This window comes from Gopherus evgoodei, chromosome 7 (genome assembly GCF_007399415.2).
Source record: "Gopherus evgoodei ecotype Sinaloan lineage chromosome 7, rGopEvg1_v1.p, whole genome shotgun sequence".
In the NCBI taxonomy this organism is placed as follows: domain Eukaryota; kingdom Metazoa; phylum Chordata; order Testudines; family Testudinidae; genus Gopherus; species Gopherus evgoodei.
The window spans coordinates 29,287,476-29,308,558 of record NC_044328.1 but is presented as its reverse complement, the minus strand read 5'-3'; the positions used below and the strand labels follow the sequence as shown (position 1 = coordinate 29,308,558).

Below are 21,083 nucleotides of genomic sequence, written 5' to 3'. Positions count from 1 at the left end.
AGGGCACACAATAGGCACCCAGTGTCATGATGCTGACTTCGAAAGGCGAATGCTCCCACAGCCTAGAGGACTTGGATAGGAAGGCAAGAGTGCTTTAGCTCATTTTGCTTGGGGCCTCATAGCACAAAATGATATTTAAAATGGTTTACTCAAAAGCAAATTATCTGTAGTTTTATGATTTATGTACACATTTATTTCACTTCTGCATTATGAATACTGTGAGTGCAATTAAAGGTTATTAATTTCTACAGGTCACCCATTCCAGAACTTTTAAAGAGAAATGCCTGCTTACATTGTGACAGTGTGTAGTATTCTTATATGCACTTTAACTTGTGTATTTTGAATATTCTGCAAATGAAACAATTAAAAATGGAGGGTTTTTTTGCCTTTCATGAAAATGCTACATAGCTCTGGGAACTGGACTGCATAGGCAACAGTAGAGCAGGCTTCCTCATGCTGCCAAGGGAACCCAGGTCTGTTCTGAGTGCCACATCTCCAAGGATGAGAAGAGAGAGGAGTACTATGCCCAGGGACTTGATCTCATCATGGAGATTGACAAGGGTTCCAATTCGTGCTAATGGTTAGGATGATAATGTGGGTCATTTGATCACTGGATCCTGGAAAAAGATATCCAAGTGATTACACAGATACCACCAAACAGCTACCAAATAATGTAAGTAATTGCAATTAAAACAAAGATACCAAGACAAAAAACCCAGACAAGCTTGTCTACTGATTTTAGTAAAACTAGTGACCTAGAGGTGAAAAGCTCAAGGTCTTCTTTTTATAGTAAACTCTGTATTTTCTAAGGGACATTTGAATACATAATTAGGTACCCATGACTTGTGAAAAAGAGAAATGTCTATATAAAATGTGCCGGTGAGAAATAAGGAATAATTTAAAATATAACTGCAGCCTCTTCACTCTCTACTGACATAAAAGCAAAGAAGTATGTTGTGAGAAAGACAAGGGGAAGGGAGTTTTTGTGTGTGTTCCTTCAGGATACAGAAATTTCCTGAGATTCCTCACACCTCCAAATTGCTCCCCCCTCCCCTGCCCAAAGGCCCCTTAACATAATGACCCTTCTTTTGATACGGAAAATGCACACTGTTCCCTTTGAAGCCCCTCAATCAGTTAGATGGGACACTGGGGAGCCACACAAGGTGGGCCTGCCACTCAAAAGTTCAACGTGGTGTCCTTGAAGGCTCCCAAATTAAGGAGCTCAGACCACAAATATGGATTTCCCTGTGGGATCAGAACACTACATAGGGTTGCCAACTTTCGAATCGCACCAAGCCAAACACCTTTGCCTCGCCCACTGCCCTGAGGCCCTGCCCCTACCCTGGCCTTTCTCTGAAACCTAACCCACTCCCACTCACTCCACCCCTTCTCCCTCCATCGCTCGCTCTCCCTCACCATCACTCATTTTCACCAGGCTGAGGCAGGGGCTTGGGGTGCGGGAGGGGGGTGAGGGCTCCAGCAGGGGTGTGGGCTCTGTAGTGGAGCTAGGGATAAGAGGTTTGTGGTGCAGAAGGGGGCTCTGGGCTGGGGCCAAGAGGTTCGGGGTGCAGGAGGGGGCTCCAGTGGGGGTGGGCTCAGGGGTGGGGCCAGAAATGGTTGATTTGGGATTCAGGAGGGGGCTCAGCGCTGGGGTACAGGTTAGGGTGTGGGAGGAGATCTGTGGTGCGGGTTCCCATTGCGTGATGTTTACCTCAGGAGGCTCTTGCTTGGCGGTGCAGTGGGGCTAGGACAGGTTCCCTACCTGCCCTGAGTCCATGGAGCTCATGGAACCATCCAGCATGTCTGACTCCTAGGAAGAGGGGCTAAGGGTTGCCGTGCGCTGCCTTTGCCCACAATTTCTTAATTCAGAACTGGAGGACCACATTGTACCCAGAATGTTGTATCTGATGAAAATGATTCTATTATTTACAGTATCTACAATGTGCTTTGAGCTAAACAGACAGATAAGATGCCAAGGTCTCTGCTTCCTTCCAATCAGATAATATAAAATCAAAAAGAATGATGGTGTGGAAGATGGGCAACTGAAAGCAACGTGACTTCATGATTTTTGTATTCATTTTTCAAAACACTCTTTTTCAGTAATTTAATTTAGTTAAATGTCTATGTATTTTTAAATGGTTGCCTTGCTGAAATCTAGCATGGAGGCACCTGCCTATGAGATACAGCCGTAATAGAATGAACTTTCAGTTTAAGTCTAGAGGCTTTGCTTCTTGTTGTGCAGGGTTTTGAGATACAGCATTAAATCTATTGTAGTATATAGCACTTGGAAACCACCAAGTTGTTCATTTGAGTCACTATTTTCATAAACTTTAATGTATGATGTAGGCATCTTACCCATCAATGTTCAATTTACTATCACTTCTACTTTGTTACTGCTCGGGGTAGTGCAAAATGAAAGTAATAATCTTTCTTGGGACAAGTGGAAGTCAGAGATCACATCTAGGAAAAAAAAATCATGGATACAAAAGTTTCTCCTGGCTTTTCTTTGGATGAGGAGAACTTTATTTCTTATAAAAGCCTTGTTTATACAATAGATTGATAGCAGTACTAAGGATTCCTGGGACCGGGACGAAGCAATATAGGGACCATTCTTGTTTCTACTGCAAATATAAGGAACTTTTAGAGAATCAGGTATCAGAGGGTCTCACTTAGAAAGAGGGTAATTTTATATCCTAAAGTGGACAAAATACACTTACTATACTTACTCAGGTTATATCACCAAAGATGGACACCCGAGACTGGGAAGATATATTGATAGGCTGCTGCAGGCTTCCTGGTCTTTCTCCCCTGCTCACAAAGGACTCACATCCCCAAGTCTCTTTTAGGGCAGTTTTACTCTTCACATTTAGGTAAAACATTCAAACAAAAAGCAGTTCCTTCCACAACATAGGCTACAGCTCACAGAGGTTTCTCCCCTTGCCTTTCTCAGTACTGAAAGGAGGACACATCCTTCACTTCAACCCCCTACTCCAGAGGTGCAAGAGCTTATCTCCCTCCTGCAGCTCCCTTTCAACTGAGCTCGCTTCATCCTTTACAGAAAACCTGACCCCTACCTAGCTGGGTCTGATAATAAAACCAGGGTGGCTGGCCCCAGGCCCCCAGCGTGCCAAGTGACAGATCACCTTGTTATGATCTCTCTGTTGGATTTTTTTTTTAGTTATGAAAAAAAAAACTTTTATCCTGAGAGATTTAATATAGCCAGCTGCCGTGTACTGCTGCCCAATGAAAGTGACAATATTCCTAGATATAGGCCCACATTATAGAGCAGTGTTCCAACTTCTGCTTGCTCCTGAGAAAGGAATGTGTTGACTAAACAAATAAGGCAACATGCCAACTTCGCTCACCTAATTAGAAGTAACAGGAGATGGTAAGGTGGTCTGTTTTTAACTCTGATCCACTAAAGGGAACAGTGAGCACGCATTAGACAGTCATGTTCGTGGAGTGTCTGCAGGAAAGGAGAAGATGATGCAGTTCCTGCTTGGTATGCTACTGCAAAACAAGGAAAGTGGTCTAGCTTGTGGATTGAATAATTTGAGGCTAAAAAAAAGAAAGGCAATGATAGCAATGCTGTTCTTCTAGAGGAAAGACTGAAACTACTGCCCTGAAGATAACTCAAAAGAATGCACTGTTTCTACATCTGCAGGACCAGGAGTTAATCTGAGGGTACACACTGTGGTGGCAGATCATGCAGAAAGCATGATTAGCAATTCCTTAGAGAGGAGCACTGCCCACTTTATGGAAAGCTCCCAGTTTCCTGCTTCAGTGCTTGAAGAACTATAGATGAAAAGCCAAACCCCTGGGACTCAAAACCCTCCCTCATGCCAGGCAAATCAATCAAGAACATCTGCTCTAACAAACAGAGGGGAAAGGGCATTTCGGCATGTTAAAAGCACAAAATAACAGCTAGCACTGGACACCAGTGTGTAGGCAGCCTTACAAATTTACAGACAGGGGTCATGACCTTTTCCCTAACACTTCCATATATCCTTATGAATTAGGGGTGCAAAGAAAGATTTATGGGACCAAGTCTACTCCCAAATTTACTGTAGTGAAGTATCTTTGAAAGTGATGGAAAACATCAGACACTGGTTAGTTGTTTTAATTAATAAAATATATACAGAAGCATGCTAAATTCTGAGATTAAAATGACATCAGATCTGTCACAATGTAAAAACCCTGTGTGGTCTACAACAGTCACAGCAGGAAGGTGGGTAAGCTGCATGCTCTCAGGTGATTGACAGAAGAGAATTTACTTACGGTGACCAATGAGATGTTCACTTCATTCATCCATATTAACTTTTATTTCTGTTACAAGTGCAAAATTAGAGAACGTACACTTTTGTGATCAAATCCACCACCTGCCTGCCTCCTAAACTTTACTCAGTAAGTTTTGTTCATTGCTTAGCCCTACAATGTCCTGCTTTAAGATTTCATCATCCTTATTTTAATTTATTATTCAATTAATGGTCACCCAGTTCCCATTTAGTCCCTGAACCTACACACACTTACGCATAGGCTTAACTTAAAACACAGGAGTAGTCTTGCTGACTATTCAGATACCTGTTAAGTGTTTCAAGCACTGGGGCTTTAATATGGACTCTTAAAACTGTTCTAACATTCTAGCACATGCTTCATTTTCAAGCTACACAATACCTGCAGTTCCTGCAGATTTCTTCTGAGTCAAACCCCATTGCTATTAATTCTTACAAGGCAATTTGCATTTTGTCTCAAAGAAAATACATTATTATCCTCATTTGTAATAACACACTACAACAAATTCATAATTAACATTTTTGAAAAGTACAAAGATGGAGCATTACATTATGCAGATGTGTTATTAACTTCCATCAGCATGGTAACAGAAGATCATCAGAAAAAATGACAAAAAAAAAAAAAGCCACTGTCTACATCAGTGGCTTTCAGCCTTTTTTCTTTTGCGGACCCCTAAAATATTTCGAATGGAGGTGCGGACCTTTCAAAAATCAGCCTACTAAGCAAATGTTGCCACTCTATTATAAATAAATATTACATGTTGGCCAAATTTATAAATGGAGGATGAGTTAAATGTAATTGATTGTAACAAAAAAATTAAGGAATTAGACATCAGATTTTAAAGTGAACAAAACTTGAGCAAATCTAAATATTACATATTCATTACACATGGGGCTATGTCTGGCACCTATTTTATTAATCAATACACATTCTACTTTCCCGCCTCTCAGTTGGGAACACTCTTAGACAATTTGCAGAATATTTTTAAAACTTTCACAAAATGTTTTATTAAAAGAAGTATTCTTTCAAAAGAGGTGCTGTAAGATATTTACATTTAAAGGGTACAATATACTTGTATTGTACAAAAGAATTGAATCTGGTGGTCTCAGTCTAAAATAGTGTCATCACTAGTAAAAAGGATGTAGCTATTTTGTTGTAAAAGACATCTTGTTATAAAAGACAAATCTTTTTACAGCCTAACACTAGATCCTCCAAACCCTTCTGAACAAGGGCTAACTTCACTTGCCTGAATAGTTCTATGAGTGAAGCTACATTGGAACACGAGGATTTGCAGAATTGGGCCCTTAAGTTCCTAGTGTCCTTACCAGAAAACCACCAAAGCAAGTCAGCACATCTAGCAGTCTCTAATAAGGAGATACACAAGACTATCCATGCATATGGGTGTTGCAGGTCAATTTGTGGTGCTTTTCCTGACACATGAGTGGAAACTTACACTGTGTGGGTGTTATCAATTTGTCAATGTCATGACAGCTAAAAATTCACCAAAGGTTAAATAAAAAGGCATATTCAGGATTAGATGATAAAAAACAGAAATAATGCAATTTGTAAGCTACATATTACCATTAGAATAATCTCTAGTTCCTTCTCTCATATCATTCCTACAATATTATATGATGTATTTTCCATTATATCGTTATAGGGAATTCTAAAATAATACTATTTTAAGCCCAAAACTGACATAAACAAGGAAAGTCACTATGCCCTTTAGAGCAAACACAGCTGGAACACCTATGATTAAAAGAATAATGAGCTAAAATCTACATCTACTTTATCTGAACAGTGACAAAGTAGATACCAATTAACAGTAGTCTAGTGGATCCAGCAATTGATTAGGTGTGCAGGGTAACAAAGCAATGAAGTGATGTTTATTCTTTAGTGGGTTAATGTAGTTAGCGAGAGTGGTGATTTACCAGGACTTTAGCTAAAAGACAAACTCTTGTGGCTTATTGCCACAGCAACACAGTGCCACCATAACTAAAGATCTGGTAGTGCTTACATTTTAAATTCTGGTTTTAAGAAGATTTGTAACTCAAAGTGTAATCCAAATTAAAAAGGTTGTGCACAAGTATATCTTGTATATTTCCCTCATAATCACGGGAGTCTTCCGTTTTAGACTCACTCATATTGAGTCAACTCACTTGAGCATTATCTCCCTTTTATTGTAACTTAGGTACTTCAAATACCAGTTTATGAAACAAATATTTTTGGTCAAATCATAGCTTTGCCATAAGCATTGTGCAAGGGGCTGCATATTGTTGCCTATAACATGTCCCGCTGCAGGCTGAAGAGGTAGCACACACTCCCCCAACCAATTTCACAAAGACAGCTCCCTCTCACTCTCTGCAATTAATGTTGGGTACCCAGTGCCAAGGCATCTTACAGCTTCAACTTCCTGCACGGGTGCACAGGATTGGCTATGGTCTCAGAGGTACCACATACACACAAATGTCATCTATGTATGTGCTTTATAAAATAAGTCTATGATTTCAGATGTTCTCTATCTTTGTGTCCCACTTTGGACAAACAAAACTAGGTTTCACAACTGAAATCTTGAGAATAGCCTCCCTCAGTGTTAAAAAAATCTTTGAAATGTTTAGTAGATAATATGCCTAAGCAGCAGCTGTTTTTCTAAAATTTTCTTTACCGTGCATCACGGTGCTAAATTATAGATTATACTCACAGTATAATTCAAGTCTATTGTAAAACAATTGCACTTTTCCAGTATTGGCTATGTTTGTTATGATACTGAGATCCTATTTATTTTTTTTTTGCCAGGTTATCCCTCTGGATGACACAATGGTTCATGCACACAGGGATCTCAGACTCACCAGAAGCTTAGCCCTGTTTTATTGATCCCTCCTGGTTTACTTCAAACAACAGTAAAGCATAATTTCCTAGCAAAGAAATCAATAAGGCTTTAGATTAAGGTTCCCATAAAATATTTAATAGATTATATACTAATGATTTATTGTATATTAATTTTAAATTAATAAGAGCAACATTTTGGCATCTGATTTAGCACACTGTACTTAGGTATTTGGAGTCTATATCTTAAGTAGCCCTCCTCTCTCCTCTTTCAAAGGCTCTGTTGAGAAAGACTTTAGAAATATACAACATACAGCTGCTGTTTGGATAATATATCCTATAGCTCAACAAATGGCATCCGTTGCTTGTAGCATCTTACAGTAACTAAGTGCTTGGCAGTTGCTGTCTCACAAGGTGCAGGAAAAGGTCAGTAGGAAAAGCAGAGATAAATTTACTAACATATACGAGGATAACAGTATCCTGGATTAACCTTTAGAACACTACTATTTTACAGACTTCCAGACAATCAAATTAATGCTTAAGATGTTTGCATGTGCATACATCCAAAACACCCAAAGGACACCAGCCTGTTCCTTGAAAGGTTCAAGTCTAGATTATATCCTGCTCCCTTTAGATACCAAATCGCAAATTCAACCTGCCATACATTTGCAGTATTATGTCAAATCTGACTACATTAACAGGGAGTACTAGTTGGGGAATCACAGTTACTCAGTTTCTGTTTCTTGCTCTGCCACTGATTTGGTGTGTGACCAAGGCCAACTCATTTCACTTCCCATTGACTTTAGTGAGATTCAGGGGCTATTGCAGGAAAGGGCTGCTATATTTAGAAGTCAGCTTGTAACGTGATTGGGGATATTCCTGCATGATAAACGCTACATAAGCTCAAGTAATTAAGGTTCTATCTTGGAATCATTTTAATTACAAGTTACTCATAACTAAACACTTTCAATTTATACCTCAGATTCTGATCTATCCTCTAAGAACCTACATCATATCACAAAATCTTTCCAAATCAGAATCCTGTATACCTACTATCAGTTCATTAACAACCTCTCTATGTGTTAAGATGGTGTTACAGACATTTTGCCAGCACTTTCAATTGTTCAATGACGTGATTTGCACATGACATAGACAGTTCTCAAATCTTCTGAATCCTATGGACATACCAGTACATATCATATATTCAACATAACATATAGCAATTACAGCATTTTATAGCAAATGTATACAATGTTACGGTTGTGACTTGAATTGCACATATGTAAAGAAATTCAGAGCTAAAATTTTCAAAGCAACTTTTGACTATGGTTCTTTGCGCGTGTGTATGCACTGTTTCAAAAGCGTCTGTCATTACATGATCATACAGCACAGGGCAATGTGGTACACTAGTTGTCTAATAAAGCAATAAAACAGAAAACAGTTGCAATTTTTCTAAATGAGCTCTTCCGCAAAGAATGTACAAAAAAGTTTGATTCATGTTTAAACTGCACCCTTTCTACAACCTTAGGTGCACATATGTCGCAAACATTAATGTTTGCTAAGCACTTTGAAGATGAAAAGTGCTACACCAGTACTAAAGATGGTTATTCTTAACATTTTTATTACTGCATATTTGTTGTATGAGTCACATATTGTGCCCCATTACTAGTGTCATTACTTCTTTTGTTAGAAGTGAATCTCTTTAAAAGACTTTGAACTGAAAAACCAAGATTTGCCTTTCCACAGTAATTAATGGAAAAATCAAGCATAAAGGTGATTAAATCAATAAAATAAACCAAAATGATACATAAAATTATAATTGTACCTACCACTCTGGCTTCACTTTTTGGGTTTATGTTGTCACTAGGAGACCTGCCTAAATTTAGAGTCTTGTTATTTTTAGTTGGTTGATCATTACTCCTCATTTAATCAAGTATCGGAGGGGTAGCCGGACCCATGGGAAGGACACTCTGGAAAAATTCCACCACGATTTCAACAGCTTCCACCCCACCATCAACCTCAGCCTGGACCAATCTACACAGGAGGTCCACTTCCTAGACACCATGGTGCAAATAAGTGATGGTCAAGTTAACACCACCCTATACCGACAACCTACCGACCGCTATGCCTACCTTCATGCCTCCAGCTTCCATCCCGGACACACCAAACGATCCATTGTCTACAGCCAAGCACTGAGGTACAACCGCCTCTGCTCCAACCTCAACAGAGACCAACACCTACAAAATCTTCACCAAGCACTCTCAAAACTATAATACCCGGCATGAGGAAATAAGGAAACAGATCAACAGAGCCAGACGTGTACCCAGAAGCCTCCTACTACAAGACAAACCCAAAAAAGAAACCAACAGAACTCCACTGGCCATCACATACAGTCCCCAGCTAAAACCCCTCCAACGCATCATCAGGGATCTACAACCCATCCTGGACAATGATCCCTCACTTTCACAGGCCCTGGGTGGCAGGCCGGTCCTCCCCCACAGACAACCTGTCAACCGGAAGCATATTCTCACCAGTAACTGCACACCGTACCATAGTAACTCTAGCTCAGGAACCAATTCATGCAACAAACCTTGATGCCAACTCTGCCCACATATCTATACCAGCTACACCATCACAGGACCGAACCAGATCAGCCACACCATCACTGGTTATTCACCTGCATGTCCATCAATGTAATATATGCCATCATATGCCAGCAATGCCCCTCTGCTATGTACATCGGCCAAACTGGACAGTCCCTACGGAAAAGGATGAATGGACATAAATCAGATATTAGGAATGGCAACATACAAAAACCTGTAGGTGAACACTTCAATCTCCCTGGACACACAATAGCAGATTTAAAAGTAGCCATCCTGCAGCAAAAAAACTTCAGGACCAGACTCCAAAGAGAGACTGTTGAACTTCAGTTCATCTGCAAATTTGACACCATCAGCTCAGGATTAAACAAAGACTGTGAATGGCTAGCCAACTACAAAAGCAGTTTCTCCTCCCTTGGTTTTCATACCTCAACTGCTAGAAGAGGGCCTCATCCTTCCTGACTGAATTAACCTCGTTATCTCTAGCCTGCTTCTTGCTTGCATGTATATACCTGCCCCTGGAAATTTCCACTACATGCATCCAATGAAGTGGGTATTCACCCACAAAAGCTCATGCTCCTATACGTCTATTAGTCTATAAGGTGCCACAGGACTCTTTTCTGCTCCTCATTTAATACTTAGCATTTTTATAGCATTTAACATTTTGAAATGCTTTACAAACATAATATTATCAGCTAGAATAATGATAAATTACACTTCATATCCATTTAGTGCCATTCTACCAAAGACTTCGAGGGCCAGGATTTCACCCCAGCAGTCCTGACTACCAATTCTGTACTCTAATGCTAAATAATAATCCCCTATTTTGAGATCTGATGTTTGAAAAAGACACTTTGCAGGAAGACGTGCAGATGATGGAATATGCTAGCAAGATTATTTGTGGAAATTCCATCTCTGTAGATATTCAAAAAATAGGATAGGATAAATAGGAACACAATATTCTGCAAGGATAATTCCACACATGACAGATGCTGGGGCAACAAAAGGGCAGCAGGTAGACTAGACAGTCTGTTAGATCTTTTCCAGTTCTAATATCCAGGCTTCACTCCTGAACCTGGGTTTCTCATACTGATACAGAAATATATTTTTAAAGGAAAAAAATTCCAATTCCACTTCAGTTAAAAAGGAAAAGAAACAAGGCATAGAAATCATATACATACGTCTAGCTATTAAAACTTCAGCCTTTTTTCTAATTACTTCTTTAAAGAGTGGATTTTGACAAGTTTTCATATCTTGTAAGTAGGCGGCACCATAAAAAGAAATAGAATACTTGTATCTAATATACACATGCACACTTACAGAAAAATTGTGAGCTACTGGCAATATTTCTAATTGAATCCAAATGTAGTTACATTAATTAAAACCTTAATAAAAATCAGCAAATTAAGAAAGTATTCATTATGGGCTCAATCCTGACTGATTACATTGACAACAGAAGCAGCTCAGGATACTCAGCACCTCACAGGATAAAGTCCTAGAAACAGTACCACTGAAAATTGATTGACAGATTTTTCTCATATATAAGTGCTCTCAGTTACATGAGTGTATCCTGAGCAAAGTAAGAAAACGCATAGACTATTCCAAAATAGATTATTCTATAGCCTACCTCTTCTTTCTGTAAATGTGGAAGTTACTGGGGTAGTACCAATGTAACAAACGAAGATGGGATCCTTAACATAGACAATACGAAATTGCATATTCTGAATCATTTCACTCCAATTACACTTTAATGAAAATATTTAACTACAGTTAAAAATGATTGCAGTGAATAAAAAGATGAAAGTTTAGCTAAACTCCACCTTTCTATACTGTGTTGCCATGAGACACACCATGATTTTTCAGCAGCGTAGAGAATAATCACATGAGGAATGGGGGATGTATTGCATCTCCAGGCAAAGGTATCTTGCCTTTGAGCATATAGGCACAGTACTTCCTGCTGCTTAAACCACAAAAAAGTATCAACCTTTGGGGGGCCATGAGCAAGTTTCAGGGGGTCCTCCAAACAGGAAGACTTTAGACTCATTGGGACCTAGTCAGAAAGCAATCTGGGGCTAAAGCTGAAGCCTGAGCAGCTTATCTTTACAGGGCCCCTTAATGCAAGCCCTGGCTTTTATATGCAGAAAACAATTGTTGTGGCACAGGTGGGCCACAGAGTTTTTATAGCATGTTGTGGGGGGGGTCTCAGAAATAAAAAGGTTGAGAACCCCTGGATTAGAAGATGCATACTTATACTCAAGGATGACAAAGAGACACTAAAATACCTCTGAGAATTAAAGAGGGTAAACAGGAGAATAAAATAGTTGTTAAACCTGGGATTACTGCTAAAGCCCAGCTCCAGGTAAATCAAGGTAATCTCAATTTGTGGTAAAGGTTTATTGTATTCTCACTGACTTCAGACAAATCTTCTGTTCATATTTCTGTGCTGAGGTGTTCATATCACAAAATTTGCATAAATGTCAGCTATTAATATTTTCACAGAGTTTGTGGTTTGTGTTGAATTCTGTCACAGAAGTTTAGGAAATCTCTAGTGTTATATCATTTTCCTCATTAGTTACACGTGCAAAACAACATGTATTTAGCTTAACAAAATAAAACCGAATAGGAATTAGTCTTGATGAGGTATAGCAATAACAACAGACACAAGCTTAAAATGAAATCTTGGTCTCATGCACAAAGCCCAGCTGAAAGTACTTTGCACAAAGGACCTAAGCAGCAGTTTAGGGAACAGAAACCTCCCCCTTCATCCTGCAGTCCCAGGACTTTGGTCAAAATATGAGTCTCACTGATCACACTTGCAATTCCCCCTAGGGACACTAACAATTCCTGCTGTCCAGTAAAGAAGACAATCACAGAGCAAGAGTCTGCAGTGCAGTCCCTCTGCATGCGCTCTTTGCAGTATGCTCCCCCACACAATAGAAATGTAGTGTTTCAGCTGCATTTGGGGCCTTGCCCCAGTGGAAGTGGAATTGCCATGATCTGGCCCATAGTAATTATAGTAAATTCATCTGGTTTGAGGTCCATTTTAAAACTCCCTGAACTGAGAGAATCATTGGCTGGCAAAGGAACATTCTACAGGGAGCAAACGAATCCTTTTGATCCTCAGAAATGCGAACCCAGCACTATAGCCTCTTGAACCTTCATTGCCTTTCTGGACAAAAACAACCTGGTTTTCTCACAATAATGGCATAAATAACCACCTTTCTGTTCCAAGGGGTTTGATTACCATAATACAATTGTATTCCTGGGAGACTGAAAATCTTTAGTACCTCTTGCTAGCTCAGTGATGTTACTCTATTATTTAATCAAACTCTTTCAATAACAATTTTGAGTTACCTGTCAGATGTTCATGTTGAAAGCCCCTAAAAATATTCCTTGGCAAGTTTGATGTCAACATTAAGATTGCCCTGTTAAGTTACTTTCTATTTTTCTCTCCAAAGGGAAACAATTTTAGAAATGAAAATCCTTAGATAGTGCCCAGAGATGAAGAAAGGAGTAAGTCCTACCTCTACTACTGATTTGGAATCCAGTCGAAAGTTGAAATCTCCAAACACAAAATATGAAACCTTCTCAAACCGCTGATCTCTAATTCTGAAAAGGCAGACAAAAGTACATTAACTGCTGTCTATTCAGCTTTCTATGTAAAAACAAAAAAGTCCTTTACAAAAATATCCCTGGAATTGCAATTGCAAAATGTTAAAATATATTGCAATGAAAGCTATATATTCACAATCACATTTCACTTTTAAGCACAGCATTAGCAAAATTATTTGTGGAACAGTCAACAACAGCATTAATTTATTTGGAATAAAACTTCACTATATAGTCACAACTTGTTTGGTCTGTTACTGTTATAAGCATGCAGATGACATGTAGTTCTGTTTCTTTTTCCTTAAATCCAGATGCGTATGGTTTATTTGCTTTCCCTGGTTAAAACAGGGGCTTGTATGTGAGTAACCTGGCTGCAGTTCACTGCAGACAACTGAAGAGGTGCTCAGAGGCCAGGGAAAGAAGATGATAGAGATAGTGACTAACTCCAGTGGGAGTTGTGGGTGCTCAGCACCTCTGAAAATCAGCTGCTAAGTGATGGACTCTTAAAAATTGTGACACTTAAAAATCGTGGACACCCAAAATTAATGGGCACTTTAAAAAATATCTGCCTCAAACTCTCTGTTGCTTCAGTTTGACATCTGTAAAATAGAGGTCCATAATGCTTCCCCATGTTTATTCAGCACCTTGAGATCTATGGATGAAAAGTGCTATAGAAGTGCTAAGTATTATCTGTTACTATTTGGCCTGATATTGATCTATGAAGTCCTATGTAGCCTGGGTTATGGCTGACTGAGAAAGCTCCTCTCTGTGTACCATTATCACAGACGAGACACATGAGCTAAAAATCCTTAGAATTGCTTGTCTGCAGGAAGATGTTCTCCCTGGAAGGCCTTGGACTCTGGAATTGGCTATCGTCAAGACAGTTGACATTCAGGATATGGTGTAAAGCTCATATCTTTTCTCAGGCTTTTGAGCGGAGTTGGGAGCTGAGTGAGGGGTGGCTCTTTGTTAAGTTTTTTCAGTGATTATTTTAAAACTTAAATCAGTGTTAATTATTTAATACTTTAAAAAAATGTACATGTTTCTAGAGACCTTGGTATTGGCCAAATCTTTCAAAGTGGAATAAAATCAAGTAAACCAGTCATTGAATCAGCACCTCATTTTGAGAACAGAGACCAACTAATCAATCTCCTATTATCAACTGGTGAAGACATGAAGTAATTGACCAAAATATTATGACTACAATTAGAAAAAAATCACTAGACATAAAGCACAAAATACTTTTTTACCATATTAGGAGCACAGTGCACAACAAAGAAGCAATAAATCTAAGGCACTACATAAATGTACTCTGGAAGTAAATAAATACATAAGCATGATGACGCCAGAAATCCCAACTGAGCTAAGGCAAGGGCCCACATGGATTGTTAAAGAATTATAAAGAAACCTACAGTAAGTGGCCTTCTGGAGCTATAATGCCCAGATAGGAGACATTTGTTTAAAATGGCTTTAAACATTTTAATAAATTACCCCCATTTGGACATTTCAAAGCTATAAAGTAAGAAAACACCTGGGTCTTTAAATGAGATACTGCTTCATGTGTAAAGTATCCCTCCACATTTTTACCCAATGGCAATCTATTACATAAACAATATTATTTCACTGAAAAATTCATGCACACTGAACTTATGACAGTGATTATTTGAAGCAAATTCTCCTGCAAAGAGCTATCCTTTTCTGCTAAGAAAATCTCAAAACCCTCCATTCAATTGACAAATTATTGCAGGTACTATTAATAAATACTATCCACTGTCAACTGCAACCAACCATTAAGAAAAGCCTGTCAGTTTTGACCTATACATAACATTAGTTTGATTAGTCCTCTCATGGCACTTTAAGGGAAAATGAGAACTTAAAAGTTAAACCATTTACATTACCACAATTTGCTCACACTATCATTGCAAAATCTGATATACGATTTGTACACAAGAAAAGCTCCGTCTGCTTTGCCAACTTTCCTGATTCATATCCCAGTTTTGGCTTTGCTCAGTGCCATTTACTGCTGACAAAAAGCTGAGAGATATTTCTGGAATGATATCAAGGTCAAAAGAAGTCCTCTTAAAACAAACTGATATTATGAAGATGAAATCTGTAATGGTATTATGAAAAGACGATTTTTTCAAATAAACACATTGTGCCAAAAAATGCCCAGTTAGAACTTTTGATAACTAAATTAATTAGAAAAATCCCAATCAGTTACTGATGAACAAAATAGATTGTCAATGCTGAAAATTTATTAGTTAATATAATTAATAACTACATATCAATTTAGGGAATCAAAATTTTACTAGTTTGGTCTCGTTTAGTTTAGTTTGGTATTTTGTGCATGGTGCACACAATTGTTGCACACCACTTTTTGCATGCCTCCAATGGCTATCTCACAGTGCTTTCCAGGTTGAATGTTACTAACATGCCCCTGTTAGTAACTGGTGTGCCTCCATCCTCGTGTCCAGTGTCCAGAATGATGCTTCCCTCCTTTAAAAAATGGTGCAGAGCCAGATTTTGCCCATTTGCTCCTGGATCCGATGTATCGTTATTCTGGCAATACAATCACAATTGCACTCCAGAAGCCCCAAGACATGCCTTGTGCAACTGCTTGAAGCCGTGCGGAGACCCTGGATCTCATCACCATCTGGGGAGAAGCATTGGTTCAGGAAGCTCTTGCAGCCAGCCACAAGAATAAGGACCTTTTTGTGGACATTCCAAAGCAGATCTCTGCGAGGGGTCACTACTGGGACACTGAGCAGTGTTGGATAAAGAATAAACAGCTCAGGAGAAAGTACATTGAAACAAGGGATAAAAGGAGACAATCAAGTAGAGGATATGGGAATTTTTTGATTAACTGGACAGGATTTTACATAATTACAGTTCAACCAGAGAATGACCAGCTAGACCCACTGGAGGTTGAGCAGAAGGATGCCTGAAAGGAGCTGCCCCCGAGAGCTAGGATACATTTGGGACCCAGGAACCTGATAATTGCCAACTGGAAAGCCAGCCCCTGTCCGGCCCTGCTACTACTGACCTCAATTCCTGCCCTGCATTGGCTAAACACGGGTCCCAGCCAGAAACCCAGGCCAGAACTGACGAATCTGATCCCCTGGAGGGAACTTTGAAATGTAATTACCTATATTTACAATGTATTGTATATTATTATTGTTGGCAGAGGTGAACTAGGAGCTCCCACCTCCCTCCTAACTCAGTCCTTTTGCTGCTTCCAAGTGGCAGCTGCAGTCTGTGCCTCTCTCCCAACCCTTCCTCCCGCAGCAAATTTGAATAACTGAAGCATTCATTTGTGAAATATTCAACATTTATTGAGACAGGACTTAGAGGAAAAGAAATGTGGTTGGTTTTTGTAGTTTACATGAGATGTGAGTGCAGCCTGCATGCCCTGGAAAGGCACAAACTATATTGCTCTCGGCTGAGGTACAAAAGCCCTGTAATACGCATTGGAGCTGATAATCATGGTAGGATCCTATCTGTTTTTCTCTGCACTTTCTCTGAAGTCTGCAGGGGAGATATAACAGGACCTAAGACTAAGAAATAGCTGTTTCGTTGCACACGTTACAGGGAATGTCTGGATGCCCTATGCCCCTGGTACAGCATGCAAACCCCTTCTACTTCTACAGTGGTTCTAGGGGGGACCATAACTTCACAGAGTACCAAGCTGGTCTACCCTTTGCCTTTTTTAATAAGACCTTTCTCTGTCTCCTAGTCTCTCATCTCAGTACAGTAGAACCTCAAAGATACGAACACTAGAGTTATGGACAGACAGGTCAACCAGACACCATGAGAAACTGGAAGTAACCAATCAGGCAGCAGCAGAGACAGAGAGTTGATCTGGATGCCTGCTGTGTCACTAGGCCAGACCACCTAAATCCTGGTTCCTAACACAAACAGGCAAATTCCCACTTGACTACCTTTCTATGAATACCTCAGGCCATAGTTAAAATGTTCCTTCCCTCTGTCAAAGTGGCCTGTCTATGGCTTCAGTAGCTAAGCAACAGGGGATAAGCCTCATCTCCCAGAATAACTGGATCAACCTCCACATCATTAATGTCCACAGTGCAAACAGTCCGTTTGCCATTAATTTAAGAAATACTGAGTTCTGAAAGATCCTGCCATCAGGGACTTTCCCAGACTATGCTGCATTTGTGTCTGTAAACCTGCCATAGTGGTCCACCAGTCCTTGGAGCATGACTGAAAAATACCCCTTTTCTGTTTATAAATTCTATGCCCTGGCTGGGGGAGAAGGCTAGGGGAAGGGAGAGAGGGTAAACGATAGGCACCTGAATTCCATCATTTGTCCCAAGACAGTTTGGGAATTCCATGCAATGCAAAGCTATCAACAATCTCCTGAGCATTACCAGCTTCATGATCTAGTTAGACAGCACGTTGTGAATGGCAAAACAGACCTATATGAAAATGTCCCAAACAGCTGATCTTCCTAAATTGGCTACAGACTGGAAACATTCTGGGGTGCCCAGTTTCCAGATGGCAGTGATGACTTGTTTCTCCATGGCGATGGCAGACTGTATTGTTTGTATGTTGTCGTTGCAGTTTTGTGGTCAGTTCTGCACAGATCTCAAAAAAGGTAGCCCTCCCCATCCTGAAGTTCTCTTGCTGCTACTGGTTGTTCCAGCTCTGCAGAATGATCTGCTCCCACACTGATATCCTGGGCTCAGAAATTGCACTGAACACTATGTAGGTGATCCGGGAACAGCTTGGTGTCTTGCTGTTCTTCTGCCTTACCCTGATACCACCACTGCATAGTATCTTCCTGCTCCTACATCATCTGGTTGGTGTGAAAGTCCAATGTCAAATTCATCTGGATTTGAGGGCTATAATACAGCCCAAGCAGCCCATGCCTATTCATGTTTGCCATCATAGCTGTACGGAGCATTGCTGGGTCCATGCTGGCCAACAGCAATTCAAAACTATCATGAGCCCACCTAGAAATGGGGTGGAGACAGTGGAAATATGGGATTTCTTTTAAAAATGTGAACCAACCTGACTTCCCACAGTTCACAGTGAAAATAATCCCTGTTCACACACCGCTCAGCAACGAATCATGGGATACCCCTGGAGAATGCGACACTCTTAGTTCACGGAAAAATGTTGCTGTGTGTTCACATGATGCCAACTAAAATGGATCAGGCATTCTGTGTGTAGACTATGGTGTGACCCAGATCCTGAGATGTGCATCAAAAAGCTTCAGCTTAAATGCCTGTGTATACACAGCCTGAGTTTTGTGGTCATTCCCTTAGACGTTGGTGCCAACCAGGGTAATTAAGAATTCCATGCAAGCTTACTCTACATATAAATTCCACAGACGCTAGAATCTGTGAACCTGTTGGCATTATAGCCTTTTTTAATGATTAATAGCCACATACCTACTTTTAATAGGATTCAAATTGGTTAACTACAATATATAGATGTACTGAAGAGACTTCAATAGTCTTGCTACCTCAAGGGCCTAATACTGAAATCTTTACTTTCCTGTCAGTCATCCCAATTAAAATCAATGGAACTGTTGGTGTAAAAGCTACTCCTCTTGATTAAGACTGCAGAATTAGGGTCCAAGTTGGCAGAGGCAGAGATAGTAAAGGAAATTATTTGTTCTTCCATTGGTCAATGAAAGAAGCAACACCTGCATTTGAGGGATCAGACTACAACAGAATGCATGATAACTCAGAATACAATATTGTTTTGTCTGGACTCAAAAAAAAAAAATTCAGGTGTTTAGGCTAGAATGAACTGTCTCTGAAAAATGTTCCATTCCTCTTGGTTCTGCCGTTACAATTATAAATCTATGCAGTTCATTAAGTGTCAAATACATGGAGAAATGAGAAAACACCTTCTTGGCCCCCAGCAAGCAAGGAAGAGCAGATGTTTTGTTTTTTCAAACAAGATAGGAGAGCTTTAGAATTTGTTTTATTGTACTTTAGTATTTGCCATTATCACAATTTCCTTTGAACATGCCATGAATCAAATAATCCTTTAAAAGGTTGTAATGAATCACCCAATGGAGTGATAAATCTGAATCATGTAAAAAGAAAGCAGACAACCCATGTCACTAGCATTAATTTAACGTTTCTTAGTGGGAGGCTCTAGTGCTATTTCATGTACGTTTTATTTGCTGTCTGTAGCTAATTATCAAAAAAACCTAACATTCTTGCAAGTTTTAGGTCTTTCTGTACAGTTTTATTTTTTACCAGTTTATGGCAGGATATGGGACAGCAGACTAGTGAACAAAAATGTGACAGCTGCAGAGAATTATAAAGTCTTCTCCCCCTCCCCCCAAGTTTTACATAAAAGAGCAAACTAAAATCCACCAAGTTCTAAGTTGTGTCTGTGGTAACCCTTGAATAAAAAGACCACAGAAAGCTCTCCAAAAAAGACTACAGCAATTCCCTCTACAAAAGAGAAGTTTTTTCTTTGAATTGGGGGCAGGGGAGAGGGACACTTTCACTGCTATAATCATTTGGTCAAAAACGCACTGCTCTTGCTCCACAAGGCAGTTCTTAAGTGCAAAGAATTTTGTATGTACTAACATCATACAATAGATTCCTATTATGCTTCTGTTCATTTTAGATACCAGAACAACATTTCTAATAACGTCAACCTTATTCAACGTTATAAAGAGGGGTCACTGTACATACAAGCTCATGATGAACACAACTGTAAGTTAATTTTGTTCTTAATTTACTTAATAACATGTGTAATCCGCTTATGCTTAATATCTGATTGCCCTCCATTTTTTAAATTTTCAGAGCTATAAATGTTAGTGGGAATGCAATTATCCATTCTTCTTTTAGTCCAATCACAGTATGGGACTCAGTGATGACCTCATTAGGCACTGAAGTCACAAGATACTAAATGCCATATAAAGTAGTATTTCTTTTTACTGATTCCAAATGAATAGACCTTTTAATTTCATATAAAGGCCCTACACGTCTTGTATTAATGGTAAAGTAAAATGGAAGGACCAATCCGCACCGGTGCTGCACTCATTCTTGTGTCACCAGGTCATAAATCATGGTTTTTGGCACTGTAGTAAGCTGAGCCATTCTACGATTCTTTCCCAGTGAATTGTGGGAGAACTTTTCTGTCTGTTGGACACAGGAAAAGAATTGTTGGAAGGCACTGGAGGACCATTAGCACTCAAAGCACTCAAATGGTTTAGCCTACATCCCCACTGCAAAGTGGGTGGGTTGGCACTCAGGCTTTAGCACCAGCAAACTCAAGCCGGAGGGCTGTGTGCATGGTTGGGATAAAATTAGGGACCACACCTGAGTGAGAGCCTGAGTCAACTATGCAGTCAACATATCCTCAGGGTTCGATTCTGCAAGCACTTATGCAGGCAGGCAAAGTTACTCATATGTATAGATATTTGCAGGAGCAAGTCCTAAATGTGGGCTACCATTATTAATTAAGTAAAGGTACAAAGGCTGAGATTATTAAAGTTGCCCAGGGAATTAGAACTTGCAATTAAAATGAATGGGAACTGGGCATCCAAAACCCATAAGTGGTTTTGAAAATCTCAAAGTGTCTAATTATGTCATTAATCAAAGATAATATGGAGTATCACACATAAAACAGTTTATTCATGTTTATTTTTGAATCAGCAATTCAAAATTGTCAAAAGCAATTAAAATTCTTTTATGATTTATTTTTGAGTGTTACTCAAAATATGCATTATTCTAGTGAAGATCACCAGTACTTTTATAAAATTTA

At 39.5% G+C, this 21,083-nt stretch overlaps 1 protein-coding gene across 3 annotated transcripts in view; it reads right to left on the bottom strand.

The window, feature by feature from the left end:
* The window catches only part of INPP5A (inositol polyphosphate-5-phosphatase A), a 436,884-nt gene that overhangs the window by 100,006 nt on the left and 315,795 nt on the right, over positions 1-21,083 (bottom strand). For all 3 annotated transcript variants that reach the window (XM_030569985.1, XM_030569984.1, XM_030569986.1), the window contains exon 9: positions 13,244-13,328. In XM_030569985.1, coding sequence (XP_030425845.1) covers positions 13,244-13,328 — 85 coding nt within the window. The remainder of the gene's footprint in view (positions 1-13,243; positions 13,329-21,083) is intronic.